The 22,260-nt window shown below is 37.4% G+C and overlaps 1 protein-coding gene and 1 non-coding gene across 2 annotated transcripts in view; one reads left to right on the forward strand and one right to left on the reverse strand.

Annotated features, from left to right (window-relative positions):
* LOC131954171 (activin receptor type-1) overlaps nucleotides 1-13,557 on the reverse strand; it is a 40,216-nt gene extending 26,659 nt beyond the window's left edge. Inside the window, exon 1 of the mRNA XM_059317706.1 lies at nucleotides 13,423-13,557. Coding sequence (XP_059173689.1) covers nucleotides 13,423-13,480 — 58 coding nt within the window. The 5' untranslated portion in view covers nucleotides 13,481-13,557. The remainder of the gene's footprint in view (nucleotides 1-13,422) is intronic.
* A 1,599-nt stretch (nucleotides 13,558-15,156) lies between these two features.
* Trnam-cau (transfer RNA methionine (anticodon CAU)) lies at nucleotides 15,157-15,228 on the forward strand. Its single transcript has one exon. It is a non-coding gene; the product is annotated as a tRNA-Met (tRNA).
* The last annotated feature ends 7,032 nt before the right edge of the window (nucleotides 15,229-22,260 follow it).

The raw sequence follows: 22,260 nt of genomic DNA on the forward strand, positions 1-22,260 counted from the left end.
ACCTATATATAAGTAAGCAAATACAAGTTTCAACCGAGCTGCGTAGTGCAACCACATGTATCCATGCACAAGTAGACAGGAATTTCTTTTAAGGCGCAAAGAGAGAACACTAAAGAAGAATATAAAAAAAGATGCATTGACAAACTGCAGTTCAGACATTTCTTTAATAAAAATAGGAAAGAAAACCAGGAACAATGTCGAAGAATTTCAAGTTGGAGGGGGGGGGGAATACTTATCGATTACAGTAAATCAAGAGAAACAAATGTTCTATAATAAGGAAATGTAAAATTGTGTATAATGTCAATGAATAAGCTATACAACTACTTAAGTAGATAATTTCTCTTTTTAGCAATGTGTTCAGGACATACCCTTCCCAGAACATTTGGTCTAAAGATCGAATCCAATGTGAAAGCCTGAAACAAGACTAGATGTGTTATTTGGTCTGAAGAAAGAATCATAAGTGGATTACTAACACAGTATAGCACGGTTTGAGACTAAAACACTTGGTCGAAAGATGGAATCTAAGGTAGATGTCTAAACCAACAAGGACTGAAGAGTAGAACATTTGGTCTTAAGATCGAATCTAGGCCTAATGTAGAGGGGCTAAACCAAAAAGGGCTGAAGACATAACATTTGGTCTAAAGATCGAATCTTAGGTAGAGGTCTAAAATCAACACGGACTGAAGATAAAACATTTGGTCTAAAGATCGAATCTTAGGTAGATTTCTAAACCAACAAGGACTGAAGAGTAGAACGTTTGGTCTAAAGATCGAATCTAGGCCTAATGTAGAGGGGCTAAACCAAAAAGGGCTGAAGATAGAACATTTGGTCTAAAGATCGAATCTTAGGTAGAGGGCTAAACCAACACGGGCTAAACATAGAACATTTGGTCTAAAGATCGAATCTTAGGTAGAGGGCTAAATCAACAAGGTATGAAGATAGAACATTTGGTCTAAAGATCGAATCTTAGGTAGAGGGCTAAACCAACAAGGACTGAAGATAGAACATTTGGTCTAAAGATCGAATCTTCGGTAGAGGTCTAAACCAAAACGGGCTAAGGATAGAACATTTGGTCAAAAGATCGAATCTTCGGTAGGGGTTTAAACCAACACGGGCTGAAGATAGAACATTTGGTCTAAAGATCGAATCTTAGGTAGATTTCTAAACCAACAAGGACTGAAGAGTAGAACGTTTGGTCTAAAGATCGAATCTAGGCCTAATGTAGAGGGGCTAAACCAAAAAGGGCTGAAGATAGAACATTTGGTCTAAAGATCGAATCTTCGGTAGAGGGCTAAACCAACACGGGCTGAAGATAGAACATTTGGTCTAAAGATCGAATCTTAGGTAGATTTCTAAACCAACAAGGACTGAAGAGTAGAACGTTTGGTCTAAAGATCGAATCTAGGCCTAATGTAGAGGGGCTAAACCAAAAAGGGCTGAAGATAGAACATTTGGTCTAAAGATCGAATCTTAGGTAGAGGTCTAAACCAAAACGGGTTGAAGATAGAACATTTGGTCTAAAGATCGAATCTTCGGTAGAGGGCTAAACCAACACGGGCTAAACATAGAACATTTGGTCTAAAGATCGAATCTTAGGTAGAGGGCTAAATCAACAAGGTATGAAGATAGAACATTTGGTCTAAAGATCGAATCTTAGGTAGAGGGCTAAACCAACAAGGACTGAAGATAGAACATTTGGTCTAAAGATCGAATCTTCGGTAGAGGTCTAAACCAAAACGGGCTAAGGATAGAACATTTGGTCAAAAGATCGAATCTTCGGTAGGGGTTTAAATCAACAAGGTATGAAGATAGTACATTTGGTCTAAAGATCGAATCTTAGGTAGAGGGCTAAACCAACACAGAACATTTGGTCTAAAGATCGAATGTTCGGTAGAGGGCTAAACCAACACGGACTGAAGATAGAACATTTGGTCTAAAGATCGAATGTTCGGTAGAGGGCTAAACCAACACGGGCTAAGGATATACACCGGGCACTGAGTGTATACACTACGCACGTGCGGTGCTTCTGCTAAGAAAAATGTGGCGTCGGCTTCACATGGGTGTATTAGGCGGGAAGAGAGATTAAAGGGATATTACACCTCCATTTTAAAAAGAAATCAAGCTGCAGAGTCCAATAAAAACTGGAGGGCTGTTGGAAAATTTAATTTTTCGATCAAAATTTACAGTCGACCAGAAAATAAACATTAGAGTATGTAAATATGTTAGAAGATGACTAACCACATTCGTTATTTCTATATACAGCTACACCGTGAAGGATAGGTTGCCTTATCTAGAATCATACAAGCGTGTATATAAATCTAGTTTGCCGGGGTTAACAAAACATGAAGACGGAAATCACTATCGGTGTGGTAAAGTGGTTAAACAGGAATTATCGTTCTTTGGTAGCTTACCTCCCTTGATGTTAACAAACAAATGCTTTGGTATTTGCAGCAGTTATCACGATGACATTGTATGCTATTGTCGCGATACATTTTCAACCGATGTCTTGTAATTTGCAACCAGCATTGACCCGGTTTAAAAACTTAATATGCTGATAACTTTTGGTTTTATATAAATGAATACGTCCTTACCGTAAATTATTAAAACAACCAACGACATGGTTGTATAAGTAAAACCCATGTTATTGCTCATCTATTTCCTTGTATTCACAAGACAAACAATCTCCGCTAAACTAGACGGGTTTATAAAGATCATAGTAAAAGCCATAACGACAACCGGATACAGAGAAGAGCTCCATTAACATCAAATAAACCCCTCAAAGAATTCACCATCAGTGTAATAAAACATTTCCGAATTACAAGTGGAATTTTTTTTATTTCCAATTATAGTATAACATGTTTATGTTAACGGCCGCAATAAAAACCGATGATCTAATATGAAGCACGGTTATTTCTGTCGATAATGTTTTTTTTGTGTGTATTGTTTGTTGAGTATCAGGGGAAACAAAAACCCACTCTGACTAATGCAATTGACGCGGATGAAGCTCCAATCGATGATCTCAATGTCTGATGGGTTTTTCATACGGCTTGGGCATCTAAGCGCTTCAGCTGTTCTGTACAGCGTTGTTCACCGGGCACTACAACAAATCTTTGCTTAGAATGAGAAGGCCTTCACAGTGACTAAGTTTATTTTAGAGCATAGTTGGAATTTTTTTTTTATTTCAAGGTTATTGTGTTTAAAGTATACAAAAGTTGGTAAGGTTACCCTTTTGGACCTGGCAGTCAGGGAGACAGATGAAGTAGAGTTCACCTGTTTCGGCGACCTCGGAACGCAAGGGATAGTTAAGTATGGCCAAGTCACGCTTACACTCACCAACTTGAGTCAGATACCACATCAGAGCAAAAAATGGACAGGGATTCAAGCACAGAGTCCGATCTCAAGACTTTCGACTTGGCAATCGAGTGCTCTACCCCCGACCACGCCGTAACATTGTTTGATGTGTGGTTGAACAAAGCAATATTTGAAGTGTTTAAACATCAAAACAAACAGTTTAATTCAAGAATCAACTTTTCAAGTAACTTCTTTTGACGTACACACTTCATGTGGCCTTTTATGGAGCGAAAACTTGAAAGAATTTTTTATGTTTCATAAAACTTTTATTCGCCTTTGGTAAAAACGTGTTTCAAATGACGCATTTATCTGATCAAAGGACTGCTGGTTCAGAAGATTTTTAAAAAAAAATGTATAACTGGGCGAAACCCAAAGTTCAGTTCCGTTTGAATAAGGGATTCTTAATCAAGGAGTCACGTATCCCCATCAAGTCTGGGGGGGGGGGGGGGGGGGGGGGGGGGGAAGAAATTTTCATGAAAGTTTTAAACAACTTTTATTCTACATTTTTTTTTATAATGAACTTAATTAAAATAAGTATAAAATTTAATCCAATTCATAAGATGCCATAACTGACATGATTAACACGTAGAGACTAAAAATAAACATATTAACGTATTGTCTAAATTATGTCAAACGCGAAAGAATACACTTTACTGTGCATCAAACAAAAATCTTTACATCAAATAAATCATAAAATTAAAAAAAAAATGCACACCATTAAACGGATGACGAGGACTTGTATCATTAAAAAAACCGCTCCAATAGACGCCATCGGTCCTGGCCCGAATTTCATGCGCACACCTGACACGTGTTTATTTACTTTATTCCCCAGTTAGGACTTTGAAAAAAAAAATCCCCTTTGGTTGTTAAACACGTGCGTTAATTATGTTTCTGAGCCGAGGCGGCTAGAGCCAGCCACCAGGTTTGTTGTGTTCATCCAAAACAAAAAGGTGTGATTGATTGGCTGTTCGCTGGAAGGGATTTTTAATAGAGGCCCTAATGTCAAAATTTTAAACATTTTTTTTATTTAAAAAAAAAAACACAATGGGAGACTCTAGTCGACAAAGACATTTATTTTAGACTTGGTTTGCCAAATTAAAAAAATAATTTTCCCCGCGAAAATAAAATTATCCGCGGATATTAAAATGTGATGGCGTTATGTGAAGAAAAACAAACAAACCATGCCACCACCACCCTGTACCACGGGAATGTCAGCATTGTCAAGTGTAGTTTAACTCCACCGAATCGGTATCTTCTGTTATTGATGTCTTCTCTTTGTATACCAGACAGATGATAGTGTATGCATATAGACTGGGGGATTCTACAAGTTCAGACTATTAAAAATTTTACTTTTGTATTACACGTTTCAAACCATGTCTAATAGGATATTCCTAGATATTTGACGTATGCGCTGTTTTTAAACTGCTTGTATCTAAGATGATACACCAAGATACTTTAAGTTTGTGTGACTGCTTTTTCTGACGAAGTTCGAAAAGTCAGTCGTTAATTCCCTAGACTCAGTTTGATAACCATTTGATTAGTTCATTAACTTCACCAACATAATTAAGGCCAATGTATTTCCAACATGGGCCCTGTTAAAATCTCTCCAACCCTCCCACCTTTAAAGAGTAGTACACTATCTTATCAACCTGCGTCGAAATACACCTGATAGTAGTTTGGGGTATGGGAATAGCAGAGGAACCCCACCCGCCTCCTGCCTAAATATATAGTGGAGGATTTTGTTTACTCTGTTTGCCATCTGCACGCGATGGTCAGGTGTCGGCGGGAGGGTAAAGAAAGAGCTTGCCAATAAACTCACGGCCATATGGCTGACAGACTCGCACACAAACACATCACCGTACATGTGCCGGTGTGAAATTTGTTAAAATCTTCATCAGCAGTTTGCCACCCTACACCGTAGGCTAGTTGTGGTTATTTTAGATAAGACGGGGACAAAAGTTGCAAACACATCGACGTACATGTGCCGGTGTGAAATTTGTTAAAATCTTCATCAGCAGTTTGCCACCCTACACCCATAGGCTAGTGGTGGTTATTTTAAATAGGACAGGGACAAAAGTTGCAAACACATCACCGTACATGTGCCGGTGTGAAATTTGTTAAAATCTTCATCAGCAGTTTGCCAACCCACACCATAGGCTAGTGGTGGTTATTTTAGATAAGATGGGGACAAAAGTTGCAAACACATCACCGTAATTGGCCGGTGTGAAATTTGTTAAAATGATCAGCAGTGTGCCACCCTACACCATAGGCTAGTGGTGGTTATTTTAGATAAGACGAGGACAAAATTGGCACAAGAAAGTCCCTTCGATAAAAGCGCATAATTGAGATTGATCAGAAAAAAAATGTGCTAAAAAGTAGTAGGTCATCTTGAAAGGCTGAGTGGACTATAATGGCCAAGTCAAATAACAGTACTTTCTTTAGTTATTACGTTCGAAGATAGCCATCACCCGTGAACCTGTATGCTGGCGGGATTTCGCTTAGAAGAATCATTGTCTGATTTACGATGTGAGCCAATAGCCACTATATAGCTCACATACTTTGACTAATGTCTCACACTTAAGGCTTTTATATCACTTTTAATAGCAGTGACGAGTATTTAATGTTATGTCGTGTCGAAGTGATTTAAAACACAGTGCTGTCTCACTCAACCTGAACGGATATGATATCAGCGTATGCGGAAATACAGTCCAGTGGTAGCTACCATGGCGAGGTGAAATAATCCGACCCGCTACAATGTCTTGAAGCGGATCATAGTATAAAAACTAGGTCTGATACAACAGAACAAAAAACAAAACAATGAATACCGTGATAAAGACCACTACCTCCCACCTCCCACTTACTGTTTAATGGGTGAAACTTAGTGCAATTGTAAATGCTTGTACTACATGAGTCAAAAAACTACTGCGCGGCCGCGAAACCGCGCAGCTTAGAGGGAACTTAGTGCATGACTCGTATTAAACAAAACAACTCGTAGATTCTATTTCTTTGAATTGTTTTTATATTTTAAAATTTTCTCGTGACGACAACTAAAAAAAACGCGTGATCGAGAAGCTCTGTATTGTGGGTTTCTTTATACGGTTGATCTTTGAATTTAACATTAAAAAAGGAATGTAAACTACTTCAAACAAAAGTGATCAAGATTAATTTAAGAAAGAACAGTATCACAAACATCCAACACAGCCTGCAAAGCTCGTTTTTCATAGACACCAAATGCGCTTTAGTTCTTTATATATATAGATATTAAGGCCAAGACTCTTTCCTTTAGAATTTGGATTGTTATATTGGCGGTTATAATTTCAAGTCATGACTTCTGTGTCAGTTGAATAAGCAAGCGGTCTTAAATTGAATTCAAGAAGAGAAAAAAAAGAGGGAGTCGCATATAATGCTAGTTAATTCTCAAAGGCTTTTATCGGATTGTATAGCCGGTGAACCCCTTGATATGAGCGTTCACGTTGGCTGTGTCCCGTGAAAGACAGGGAGATACTGGGCATTAAGGCGGCCCATGGGGGTGACGCTGTGGCCCCGTGTTCCTGGGTTAGGCTTTGAAAAAAAAAGATATATCGCAGTAATCGAATTGCTTTAAAAAAAAACGATTTTTTGGTTTATAAAGGGTCTCAAAAAAGAAAAAAAAAGACAATGGGACAAGCGATGAAGTTGGTAAAGAAGACTGATTCCACAGGCAAAGCACGGGGTGAAGATTAAGTGAAGTAATTTTTTTTCATATATATATATATATATATATATATATATATATATATATATATATATATATATATATATATATATATATATATTTAATGTATGTAAAAATTTATTTTTAAATTTCCCTTTTGCTTACTTTACCAGTTTTAACGGTTTTCTATAAAGTATATCTTTAATATTCACTCAGTCAAATTAAACCCATTTAATATACATTTCCCTCCTCTCCAACCCTCCCCGCGTTTATTTTTTTTCCCCTTACAGATTATAGGTAAAGTTTAAAATATCAGTGCGAGCGCGGGATTCCTTACGATGAGCCAAACAGACGACCGTACCTGCTAATTTAGTCAATATGTACCGCAGGTGGCGGGAGGGGGTGGGCGAGGAAGGTGAGATGAGACACCGTGAGTGCAGAACAAGGTGAGATGGGGCGGACGAGATTAGCCGACATGCTGCCGGGCGCTTTTGAAGCCGGTACAGAATAACACATCCAGATAGTACTCAACTAATGTTACCGGACGGTGGAGGGTTACTCAACTAATGTTACTGATCGATGAAGGGTGATACTGAGCTAATGTTACTGATCGATGAAGGGTGATACTGAGCTAATGTTACTGATCGATGAAGGGTGATACTGAGCTAATGTTACTGATCGATGAAGGGTGATACTGAGCTAATGTTACTGATCGATGAAGGGTGATACTGAGCTAATGGTACTGATCGATGAAGTGTGATACTGAGCTAATGTTACTGATCGATGAAGGGTGATACTGAGCTAATGTTACTGATCGGTGAAGGGTGATACTGAGCTAATGTTACTGATCGGTGAAGGGTGATACTGAGCTAATGTTACTGATCGGTGAAGGGTGATACTGAGCTAATGTTACTGATCGGTGAAGGGTGATACTGAGCTAATGTCTGATCGGTGAAGGGTGATACTTAGCTAATGTTACTGATCGGTGAAGGGTGATACTGAGCTAATGTTACTGATCGGTGAAGGGTGATACTGAGCTAATGTTACTGATCGGTGAAGGGTGATACTGAGCTAATGTTACTGATCGATGAAGGGTGATACTGAGCTAATGTTACTGATCGATGAAGGGTGATACTGAGCTAATGTTACTGATCGATGAAGGGTGATACTGAGCTAATGTTACTGATCGGTGAAGGGTGATACTGAGCTAATGTTACTGATCGGTGAAGGGTGATACTGAGCTAATGTTACTGATCGGTGAAGGGTGATACTGAGCTAATGTCTGATCGGTGAAGGGTGATACTGAGCTAATGTTACTGATCGGTGAAGGGTGATACTGAGCTAATGTTACTGATCGGTGAAGGGTGATACTGAGCTAATCTTACAAGGGATAATACACCCTGATAGTATTCAACTAATATTACTAATTGGTAAAGGGCATTAATGAGTTAATCTTACTGGGGATATAGGATGATACATCCTATAGTATTCTCTTAAAACAACAGATTGGTGAGGGGTAATATTGAGCTAATAATAAAACCGGGGGTATAAGATAACACATCCAGATAGTACTCAACTAATATTATAAGTCCGTGCATAGTTACTCGACTAATGTTACTGACCGGTGCAGGGTTACTCGACTGTTACTGGCCGGTGCAGAGTTACTCAACTAATGTTACTGGCCGGTGCAGGGTTACTTAACTGATGTTACTGACCGGTGAACGATTACTTAGCTAATGTTACTGGTCAGTATAGGGCAATGCTGAGCTAATGTTACGCTGTCCCTCTGCCCAATCGGACGGCGTGGTCGGACGGTATCGTGCAAGACTGCTAACTCTAAAGTCCCGAGTTCAGATCCCAGAGGACCTAACTCACGATATGGAAAGTAAAGATAGACTATCCCTGTATTTGCCTCGGCACAGAAACCGATGGGATATAGGGCCTACTCCTGAAAAGCGTATAATGAAACAGTTCCGTATGTCAACGTCGATAAAGTTGCATATCAAACATGTATCTAAAATGGTCGGCGTGGAGGATTAAGAAGGAAAAAAAATTAAATAACTTCGATCAATGGTTCTTTCTAAAGAAGCCCAAAAATATATTTATCTTATCTTAAGCCAATGTTAAAGGACATACTATTCAATATTGAAGTACAGCTTAATGCTACGAGAGGTATGTGTATGGGTGGGTGTGTGACAACATCACAAGTATACTAAAATACTGTGCCTACTATTGTTACAAGTTAAACAAGGACTCCATCAAGAACAACTGTCGACAACAACAGCCAACTGAGGCAAATAATTAGCACAACTTGTAACGCTTGTTTTTCAACTCGTGGCGGTACTAACTCAGTCGCTTCAGCGTTAAACAATGGAACACCGCTCAAGGCTGTCCACCAGACCATGATGGTCCTCCACATCCCGCCCCCTTCCCCTACTTTGTCATAGGACCACAGGTGATCAAACAAAGATTTAGCCAGGGCTTTTTAGCGGCAAGGGGTGGGGGAGGCACATTGTTCGCTCAATACAAATAAGCTTTTCAAAAGTTTTTAAAGGCGAAAGTTGGGGGGGGGGGGGGGCGTGAAGAGAAGGGGGGAGGATTTCCAATGTGAAATGAATCATACACATAAATCACCAAAAACACCTGCGCGTTTAAGCAATATCAACCCAAAATACTACACCGAGTAGCTAATAACTAAAACGGCCATACAGATATACATCAACCCATGCAGCACTTATCTACCAAGTGGGAATAAAACACCGACAATCTTTCCGCATGTGACGTCAGATTTAGGCTTGCGTTACCCGTGTAGCGCAGCCATCTACGGAAATGATTTACGGCCTACTAAAATCGGGGCATACCAACTTCGGGTACACCGGAAAAAAAATTTACACCGCGTTTACACTTGCGACATGTAAACTATAAACGTCTACGAGAAAAAAAAAAACTTCGCCATAGGCCCCTAAGTTAATTTTATCAGAACATGTAAGGGGGACATATTGTGAAGTTTTTTTTTTTAATACATGTATAGTATACATGTCGCAAATGTAAACGCGGTATAAGGAAAACAACACAGCGAGCCCTCTATCAAACAACGACGCATCGCCCCCGCTTAGGCTGGGGTAAGGGGATTAAATGTATTTAAAAAAACATGAACAGTACAGCTTGATAAGACACGGTTTTGCCAAAGATAAAAATCGGACCGCCGACTGAATGCAAGCGTTAGCGCGGAAGAATAAGGACCTTCGCCTGTACAACAATGCTCAAACAGTGTTAGATTTATTGCTCATTGTCATCGTGGGTCCTTCTATGTCGGGCGTAACAGTTTGTTTGCTATTCGAAATACGGCGTGTTCGCTCCTTGTATACTGCGATGTTGGTTTGATGAGGTTGGGCCTAAAAATAAAATGCAAGCAGCCTTGTACTTGTACGGACAAGTGCTATTTCAAACCTATAATTGTATCGGAACTATGAACGTGCAGCAAAGTAGATGCCAAAGCAAAGTATACGAAGTTTAAAAAAAAAAGGTTAACGGTCTTATTTAACGCTCATGGATTAAGAAAGCCGAAGAGATACCGCGTCTTCCATCTTACTCCCCAGCAAGCATACATTATAGCTTGATACTGAACAATACAATACTCTCCTGGTAGACGAATACGTGGCTGGTAACGCTAGAACCCCGAGTCTGAAGTGGACTTCAACCCCGGGGACCAAAGTGAACTTCAAGTGCCCCGGGACAAGCCAATCGGACCCTACAAGTAAAGGAACGTGTTTCCGTGAGGAGCACTAAGCCTTTCCCCACGTTTAATTACAGAAAGATTTCAAGCAAGGGTTGCCCTCGATACAACCCCAGACACCCATTGTTATCAGCTGGGGCTAGGCATAAAAAAAAAATCCCATTGTGGGGGCTGTTGCATTGTTGGCAGAAAACTGAAGAGCGTTCCTCGCAGTGTACCTCGCTGTGGTCAAGAGGTGATGACAATGGTCACTACAGCCCGTCTGTAAGTTTTGACGTGCACAATACGGGGCCACCAGAATAAATGGGAAAGATCCTTTCTACTTCAGAAATCCCCCATTACAACCTTCACAATAGGACTTTATCCCCTAGCCCAACAGGACTGAGAGGTTGAGGTTAAATAAAGATGGAATTGAAAAATAATTGGACTTGGACCAGGGTGACACGTTCAATCTAATTAATTCTACATTAATTTACAGCTGGCTTAAAAATAACTTTTAACACAATACAGTTAACTGAACTTTACTTGGAGTTGAATTATGAATAAAATACCAGACATTTTGAGACTCCATGACAGTTTTTTTCAACAAAACACATCACAAAAATTTTGTTTTTCTTAAAATACTGTAGACACTCTGTTTTGTGCATATTATTCTACTTTAAAAAAAAAGAAAATGTTTTGGCATATTGGAATATCTGTAGTAAAATTAGCTACCAATTATCACTGGTTGACAGTTATTACAGCTACATGAAAAAGATCCTTCCATATGTACACACTAGAAAAACAAACAACAAAATTTGGAAGTTACATTCTTTTATAAATAAGCAACACCACTCTTTTCTATGATTTGAGTATGCTAATCCCTACAGCAACAGATGCCAACTTTGAGCATTTGGAAACAACGTTTTCTTGAAGGTTTATAATATTGTAACCTGTCTTAAAAATGATCACTCCAATGATAAACCCATAAATTAATTGGAAAATTTGGGAAAACTACTAGTGTCTGTAAAAGAACTCCAAATTATTTATTGAGTATATATGTTGCAACAATCGCCTTTAGATTAAGTAGGTAAGATGCGGAAAGTACAAATAATCTAATAACATTTTTTTTTAAAAATAGGGCTATAACTAGATGTAACTGTATTTAATCTGGGCAACCAAATATGTAAATTATCATAAATGAAGGAAAGCAGGTGATTACTAGAGAGATTGGAACAATTATCCAGTAATGCAAATTTTATTTTATAACTAGAACCTGTTATTGTAAATATAAACTAAAGTATAAAGCCACTTTGTATTGTCATTTTTTCAAATGAATTTTTTGGTAGTTTTTATCTCGATATTAAAACTTAATTTTTCTTTTTAATCATTGTTTTGGGCGCGCAATTGAAAAATGACTTTTGTGGATTACACCTACCAAGAGGGCTGATATTGTTTAACTATAGATAAAAGATCTAAACGTAACATAATAACTAGGACTAGCCTATATTTTTTATTACAAAAACTGTTCCAAAAATTAAAAAAACAAAACAACAACAATAAAACAAATTGGTCCTTAATGTTACGTTTTGAACTCTAGATTCAAATGTATGATAAGTGTACTTTAATTTTAGCGTGTTTTAATATGGTGAAATGTTTATCCACAATCCACCCTTATCAGAGTCATCTTATTAATTAAAAAAACCTAACGCTAAACAATAGGCCTATACCTAAGTTTAATAAAAATCAATGTTGTATCTAGTCTTATTAATGAACTGGATAGTGATGTGTAGGGACCACTATAGTAGCCCCTTTCAGCTTTAGGCTACATATTTGTTTAGCGACAAAGAATATAGTCCTAGAAATCTATACTATATCTAGATCTAGGCCTATAGGGCCTAATATCCTAAACTTAAAGCTTTAATTGTAATTATTCAATGATAAGAGCTATTTATTTGAGGTCTAATCCTAATTTAGTAGTTTAAGTAGGCCCTGGCCTATAGCAGCACAGCCCTATAGTATAGTATTAACTATTAAGTAGGCTATAGACTATATATAGCCTACTATAACTATAAAGTATATGACAGGTTTAATAAGTTCCCAGGTTTTTAATCTAGGAGGTCTATAGGCCTACTTTACTTTCTAAATTTCACAGTAATTTACTTTTTAGGCTATTTATTTTTCTTATTTTTCTTATAATAATTAGCTATTCGTAACTAAGGCAACATTTTACATTAACAATAACAACAAGAAAAGCAAAACTTTCAACAAAATATTTTTAATTTTAGTAGGCCTGCCTAGATAAAAAAATAACTTATTTCTAGATCTATTCAAAAGCAAAACTATTACAAAAGTATCTTTGATAGTTTACTTTAAATGTAATATTCTTAACCAATTATGCTAAGCTCAAAACCGAACTTCAATTTATTTTCTGTTTAGCTCAAACGAAACCTAGTCTATGTCTAGCACAACAAGCCTACTTCGTGCTTCTGCTATGTAAAGAAATGGAACAAAAACAGACTTGACGTCTGCGGTATGGCGCCGTCAAGTCGCAAGTGATTTTCTCTTAATACTACAAACAGCAGCTAACACAATTATATACTAAAATAAAGGTTCAACATTACAGTTTTATATTTTATAGAAATAAAAATTTATAACATACCAGTTACAAGTAAAATAAGCACAGAATACAGCAACATACTCCTAAGGATCGACATCATTCCGCCATTTGCATGACCTCCAACCTATTGGGTTGGAAATGTGAACTCTAACCTCTGATGAATACCCATGAAGTACGGTGTAGGGGTTAGTTTTCGTCCAACAGTAATGGGGCTGAGAGTCGGCGCGAAGAGTTCCGGGTGTAGTGATAATGCCAATTGAGAATGTGAGATGAAGCGGAGGCTTGCAGCTGTAAAATCATCTGCGTGTTGATCCAGAAATTTCTCACTCATCGTCTGCCTCAATCTAAACAGCCCGTGTTTGCAGAGGGAAAAATTTTTAAGGGGAAGAATCGGGATTAAGATATGATGTGCAGGTGCAAGAAAAGTCCGATTAAGTGTGCAATATATTTTCTACTCTTGTTTGATCAACTGAAAAACTTCAGTGCGCCCTCGATTTTCCCCCTACCTGTATTTATCCTGAAAATAAACTGTAGGCGCGGTGTATGCCTACGTGGTAATAGCCCCGATGTCCCTGCAGACAAGCTTGTAGACTTAGAGGAGGAAGAAATATCAATCGAGGGTAAAACTACCTTTAAGCTCTCGAAGGGATTGAAGGAACAATTACCTGTTCCAAAAACCTGTGTAAGGCAGCGAACATGCACGATCTGAAAAGTGTTCGCTGTTCATTTAAGTGTGTGTAAAATTAAAATAATTGTAAAAATAGTTTATATAGGCTACTTTATATATTATATATATATATATATATATATATATATATATATATATATATATATATATATATATATATATATATATATATATATATATATATTTATTTATTTATTTATATATATGTATAAATATATATTGGCCTTTATATATATATATATATATATATATATATATATATATATATATATATATATATATATATATATATATATATATATATATATATATATATATATATATGTGTGTGTGTGTGTGTGTGTGTGTGTGAGTGTAGTCCCTATAATCAGAACAGTTCTTAACTATGTTTATTCCCCCCCCCCCCCTCCTTCTCAACGACGCACATCGTTATTGATTCTGTTGCAGTTTTTTTTTTTTTTTTTTTTTTTAATTAAGCCGCATCTTTATCCAGCTCAAATATTATTCCTTTCATCCGAAAATCTTTTTTTGTTATCCGAAAGCCTGCTTTTTAATTTATCTCAATATCTTCTACAATCTGCAAAGCACAGAAAAATATTCGGATATAGCACGTAATGTGGGATCATGGTCGATAATCAGAGAACGATGGAGGGGAGAGAATACAATGCATTGCTTCCATCTCTATAACAGAAGAAATGGTCTCGCTAAAAACCGATAGACAAATCAGTTAACAATTAATTTGTACGATCACTACATTTCACTTTGCTTTTTTTTTAAATTTGTTTTTCAGTTTGACTTTAACGGACCCACATTTCACAGTTGATGTCCCTTATTACTATTTAAGATTATATTTTTTAAAAGTGGTATTCAAGATTTCACACATATCATTTGTGATGTTTTATCGAAATTTGGAGCCTGTAATAGAAAATCCAAACTATTCCTTCACATGTCGAGGTCCCTGAAACAGATGAACTCTACTTGATCTACCCCATATGTTTTGGGCACGAATGGGAAAAAATGATGAATAGAAAATCGTTATCGACAAACCAGTTAACTACTACTACTTTAAAAACGTGTCTAACGTACGGAGCAGAGTGGCGCAGTGGAAGCGTGCTGGGCCCATAACCCAGAGGTCCGTGGATCGAAACCACGCTCTGCTAATGTTTTTAATGTTAACAACTAGATCTAGATGAAAATTGACTCTGTGAATATATCTTTGAAATTACATAATTTGTTTTATTTCTAGTGGTTTTTTTTTATAAAGGACATTGTTATGCTTTCGTTAACGATATTACATTCTCTCATTCGTGAGTAATAGCCTACATTCACAAGAAAGTCTTTGCCTCAAATTTAACAGTCCCCTCGTTATGAAGAAATGTATATAAAAAGACGATAAGTCCATCGAGCTTGGTTAATTATTTCCTACGCTTCAAAGTTGTCTCTTCTAAGGGCAGGCAACTCCATCACTGTTGAAGTGCAGTACATATTTAGCTGAGACTGGGGAGTATGGACGAGATGTGGCGATTGACACCTGAGTGTTTGGGGTTCCCAATTGGGGTCGTCCATAAGTGACGTCCCTCACACAGGACGTCATGTACCCCCGCCCACTCACCAAATACGTCCATGAGGTTTAGACCAATATCCCACCTCCCTCCCAATTTTTCCATGCGTATCTGTCGTGGACAGTAAGTAAAGAAAGTAAAAGTAAAGTTCCCTTTCAAACCTGACGGTCTATGGGGCAATTGAAGTAGAGTTTATTTGTCTATGTGATTTCTGCATATGAAGGGATAGTGTAAAGAAAGGAAACTATAATTTAAGATGAAGTAGAGTTCAATTGTTTCTGTAACCTAAGCATATTTAATATCTTATGATTTAAGATGAAGTAGAGTTTCGCCACTGTCACTGACCTCTGCAGATGAAGGGATTGTTTGGTCAGCTACGTTGGATATGGATGGGTTCGAACCCGCGAATAGACCTCGGGTTAGCAATCCGACGCTCTATTACCACCGCGTTGGCTCCTTTTAAATTTGATTTGATTATGCGTTTTTTTTACAAGCTTTTATTACACTCACTTCCTCGTCAGTCTGTCTGTCTGTCTAGATCGAAACGCTCGAGCGAAAATTCAGACACTTCTACTTGACAGATACGGTTCGTAATTGTTTAGTTAATAGTCGTCCATAAAGGATGTCACACTGCTAATGGGGAGCGGGGAATGTGTTTGGAATTTTTGTGACGTTATGCGACGAAGGGGAAGATGGTGAAAGGGAGTTTTAAATAAAGCCGGAGTGATCTCCCCTAAACGTTCTCGAATATTTTTAATAACAATACGGTGATATAGACTTGATTTTTAATTACTTAAACTTTTAAAAAATCCATTTTTAATTATTTAAACTTTTAAAAATAGAATAGAATATCGTATAAAATAGAATTGCGCATTAAGTAAACGGCAAAAAAACATGTGTATAACAGTGCGGAATATTAGTACTTTATAAATTCATATTCGTTTTTTTTTTTGAGAAATCGGAAATAGCGTAAATTATTACTTCCGGTCAGCGGAAATTACTGAAAAAGATCTTTTACTTGTATGTAAAATTTCGTTTATCTCTCTAAAACAGTAGGCTTTTCAAAAGCCTATAGTATAATAAGTTCCATGTCCGTGTACCGGAAATCGCTGGAAAGTTGATACAGAACTACAAATTTGATATAATAATCATATATGAAATTTCATCAACCTAGCTGTAACGGTACTTAAGTTATCGTGTTCACAGACATACACACACACATACAGACATACGGACAAAATTGCGAAATTGAATTTTAGCCATTAATTCACATTTTTAAAAGTATGTTTTTGTATATTATAATATGTACAATACACAAAACCATCCATTTTTTTATATTGTAATATAAATTTAGAAAGAAGTCGATTTTTAAAAGGCAAAAAAAAAACAACAACTGCAACGTGGTTGAGATGTGAGTTGTGACGTCATTTGAGGGTGTGGATCTGGATTTAAGACGAAATGTGACGATGGGGAATGGAGAGAGAAACATCGTCAAAAAAAGCGTGACGTCATTAATGGACGACCCCCTTAGGAGTCATCCATAAATGCCGTCACGCTTTTTTTTGACGATTTTTACCCCCCCCCCCCCTCCCCTCCGTCACACATCGTCACAAAAAGCAAGATCCCCCTAAAATGACGTCACACCTCAGCCTACAACCCCCCCCCCCCCCCTCACAATTGCAGTTGAATTTTTCTTAAAACATCGATATTTTTTCCAAAATCTTGTCTGAACTCTGTCGACAGAGTATTTTGATCAATTCCTATTAAAATTTATTAAAACAATTTTCTAAAACGCAAAATAAGGGCTAAAACATTGCTTTTTTATAATACAAATGTGTGACGTCACACCATCTGAACCCCCCCCCCTCCCCCTCATCACACACCGTCATAAAATTACGGACCCCCCCCCTCCGCCCCCTCTACGAATGTGACGTCATTTATGGACGACCCCCTAACATATATTTCATTCCTTTTTTTTATAAGTAACACTACTTGGCTTTGTGCAGTGATTCACGTAAACATACATCACTTTGCTATTATTCCCGACCTCTCCTCTATTTTGTTTCCCTCCCCTCCCCCCCCCCCCCCCACCCTGGCTATAATTATGGGAACTATTTATAGTCATGGAAGGTTAAAAGCATAATTGTTGCCAGGTGCACTTGTGCAACTCTGCTCGAGAAGAGTCAAACCCTAAAACATGCCTGTTGTTTACAGAGACTGAACTATAATCACGCGGGGTATAGAGTACAATTTGGCATTCCACTTGCCAGATTTTAGTCAACATTGCGACCACCTGCGCTATGCGTATCTAACATTGGTTTTAAACCTAAATCTAGTTACATTTCAAAATATCTTGTTTATAATTATTTTAACCTACTTTCCCGAGTTTCAGCCAATTTTGGTTGTTATGAATATAATATATTTAAAAGAAAATGAAGTAGTTTCTGCCTTTCTCATGATATATGTAATGAAGCCACATTATGCGCATATCTAAAAATGACAAACGCAGCATAGTTCTTAAAAAAAAGCTCATTTAAGCTGCAGTTTTGAATTATAAACTTTAAAAATATATGGGGGGGGGGGGGGCAAATTGAAAGTTTGTCCCCGGGCGCCGGGAGGGCTCGTTACGCCTCTGTGTATGATCAAATTATATCGACAGAAATAACCGAGGAGAATCTACATTCTAACGACAATCGTATTTTATCAACATCAAAAGCTGAAATGGGTGTTCGTGTTTTTACAAAATGAAATATTAAATTTAAGAAAAAAAATCTTTTTTTTTTAAAAGTAGTTTAAAATAATTGTCGTCAAGTCTTTTAAAAATAAAATGTTTACATTTTTAAAAGTTTCCTAAATCATTTAATAATAATCATTAAAAAAGTTTTAAAAAACCCACGTTTTCTGATTGAACTAAAAAGTAGAAAATAAATGCTATAGGCCCTACATCACAATAATGCAAGCGATCACTCTACTATAAGCGATGAAAAACGTGGGGCGCCGAAGTAAAAGTTATATTACTATTGATTAGATAATACTATTGACTTTTATTAGGGAGCTTGTAGAGAGTCAACAGTATTAGAAACTGTAAGAAAATCACGGCGCCCCACGTTTTTGCTCGCTTATAGTAGAGTGATCGCTTGCATTATTGTGATGTAGGGCCTATAGCATTTATTTTCTACTTTTTAGTTCAATCAGAAAACGTGGGTTTTTTAAAACTTTTTTAATGATTATTATTTTCTACTTTTTAGTCTTTGTCTGTTTGCATTAAAATCTTGCTATCGATTTTATCTTTTCACTTTTTTTGGGTAAACGAAGACAACTCGTAAAAAGACAACTCGTAAAAAACACGTTGTTTGAATACGTTACTGACTAGAACACATAGATTTGAACCCGTGTCGAGTGGGATAGCAATCGTGTGCCCAACCACTCGACCATATCGTCTCCCCCAAACTGGCCTACCTCCTGTAAGTTTAAACTCGGTTCAAGCTAAATTCTCTGCCCCTAAGCCTGTGGCGACATGTGATCGTTCGCTTCACTGCGCGCGAGGTACGCGTCGCTGGTTTTTTTTGTAATGGCTAGCAGAGGAGAATTATATATATAGATTATATAGCGGTCTAAAATGCTCAATAAAATGTTTCCATTGATCAATTTAGTAATAATAACAATTGAATATTCAATGGTCATCCAAAAGAAAGCTTCCCTGAAAATTTCAGCGCGCTAGCTAACTGGGAAGTGCCAGAAATTTCGATCGCAAGATTGGATTGGAAAGACAAACAAATAAATAAATAAAAAAAACAAATTCCACCTTATAAAAAAACTTAAGGAACACGCCGAAGTATTTAAAAGCTAAAAATAATATAATTAGTATAATTATTCGCGCATAGTTCTGAAGTCACATGCGTTGGAAAATCATGTTTACAATCAAAAGCTTAGACGGGAAGTTTTTAATGAAATAAAAGAAACCACGTGTGTCCGGGCTAAATCTTTTTTCTAACTTTATAACATTAAATTGAACAGGCCAAAACCCTTCATAACGTTTAGTGATGCGGGTCAGCATAGCCCCTATCCCCCCAGTGTCGGATAAATGATACTGCGGGACAAATATGTACAATTGTCAGGACGCCCGTATAGGCTTGTCTCCCCTACATATGAAACAAAGCCGGATGGACCACCACATTGGAAAAATCCTGTGGATGCCTGTATCTAAAGCATGGGCTGAGAGTAAACTCCGCACACGGATTCTTTTATTTGAACCTGTTACTCACAAGAGAATGGGACGAGGGTGGCTTAGCTGTAGAGAGCTAATCCGTAAGTCTCGAGTTCAAATCCGGGTTCAAGCCAGTAGACCGTCTATGAGTCCACCCCACTCACGTTAGGGAAAGTATATGCCGAGGTAACAGAGATCACAGAAACAGGTGAACTCGACTTCACTTGCCCCATAGACCTTCAGGCTTGGAAGGGGAACTTTACTACTCGCATAAGAGCGGACAAAAATAAATAAATCCATAGTCGTTGTTTAATTGTTTTCTGCCGGTCATCGTTACGTACTCAAATATAACTTTAAATACCGCTCCAAAAAATATTGTAAACTTTAAATTAGTTATAAATGTCTTTGTCCGTAAAAGTTACGGATATTTTTTCTGAAGACTTAGATGGAGATTTAGATTCTGGGTCGGCGTGGTCGAGTCGGTACAGCTCATGATTACTAAACCGAAAAATCTCGAGACAAAGGCTATGGAAACAAATCAGAAAGAAAAGCAGGCTGAAATCTGAGTCACCGGCATATCTAGCGCATAACCAGTTGACACGTAATACTGAGAGGGAATCCCTTCCACCGCGAAAATTAAGAACGAAGAAGAAGAAGACCAACATGGACATTGTAAATCAATAAGCCTTTAGGTAGGGTGACATGGTAGGGCTAACCCGTACTGCTAACCTAAGTCCACCCAACTCTGATGGGTACGTAACTCACGTTACGGTAAGTAAAGGTCACAGAAACAAGTGGACTCTACTTCACTTGCCCCGTAGCCCATCAGGTTTGAAAGGGAACTTTACTTTACTTACTTACTCGTTGCATTTACTACTTATTTCATTATTTGAAATCAACAGCTATGTAACTTTACCATGAAACTTTGAAAAAAAAATTGGCGGTGCGTGATTTAGGAGAACCGACTTTTTTCTCCGGGGGGGGGGGGGGCACTTGAAATTATTTTTTCGAGGGGGGGGGGGGTGGACTAAAATTTCGGGGGGGGGGCACTGTTAAAAGTAAATAATTGTTATATACATTCCATTTCGTTGGGGGAAGGGGGGGGGGGGGGGAATTGTAGAGATGCCTGGAAGAAACTGTTCGTGATTCAGATTTCGGCCTACGCCCACGTTGAGAGTAAGTAGCGGGATGCGCTCGGCCTTTTTAATTCAACTTTTCCTGGCAACCCGCAAACACCGGAAGTTAGCATTCGCGCGACGTTCAAAATTTCTGGGTCAACACAAGACGCCACCTAGTGTCACTACGTCACGACCAAGCCTGTTCAACGAGAACTCCAAATATTCCCTTTAGAAATTAACATTTTTATGTGCTCAAATTAACAGAGAGAAGGATTCTCCGTATCTTGACATAGATCGGCACTACGGTTTTAAAGCATGCTTCATTGTTGACTCAGTCCATCGTGGTAGACTTCGTGACAACAGACTACTCGACAAAATGGTTGCTGGTACCCGGATGAATAAAAAATTTTTTTTTTTAAATCCTCGGGATCATATAAAAAAATACAGCCGTTGCCCCAATCCCTTCTCTTTTTGAAGTAAAAAAAAAACTTATTTGATATAGGCTTTGCGCTTTCTCAAAATACAGTAATCGCATTTTGTGAAACTCGATCCTAAGCTAATTTACTCGATTAATCGCCCACAGCCCGATACTGGTTTATTCTATAGGCTAGGTCACACATTTGGGCGGAATCGTATTACATATTATATCGATACTTGTTAATTCTATTTACTAGACCACACATTTAGTGTGAAAAGCTACTATATTAAAAGCGTCATATTTACTGTAAGAATGAAAGGAATGAATAAAGAAATTTGTCGTTAATCGAGATAAAAAAGTCGATGATATACCGAAAGTAACAATTTTCCTTTAGGATATCTTTATCACAGTTAGTTTAGTTCCCTTTAGCTAATTTCATGTCATTCTTGTGTGTATTTAAAAAATAAAGAGACTGACACACATATACAAAAGACACACAGACGCAAACACGCACACAAATGCACATAAACACTCTTACACATAAACACACATATATAAGCATATATGTAAAGGCATATATGTATAGGCATATATATATATATATATATATATATATATATATATATATATATATATATATATATATATATATATATATATATATATATATATATATATTTCTATGCAAATCTTTTTAGGGTGGCGATATCGCAAGATACGAAAATGCTGTAAAGAATTCTTTAAAAGAATGTTTAAATACTATTATTTACACTGTTAATCTCATGGCTTTACTGGCACAGCCCACTTTTCACACATCTTTTTTTGTGCTCTATTTCTTTTAAATGCAAATAAAAGTACCGCAAAGCTTAGAAAAGAAGGGCGATTTT

This window comes from Physella acuta, unplaced genomic scaffold (genome assembly GCF_028476545.2).
Source record: "Physella acuta isolate Inbredline_101_S28 unplaced genomic scaffold, ASM2847654v3 ptg000978l, whole genome shotgun sequence".
NCBI lineage: Eukaryota > Metazoa > Mollusca > Gastropoda > Physidae > Physella > Physella acuta.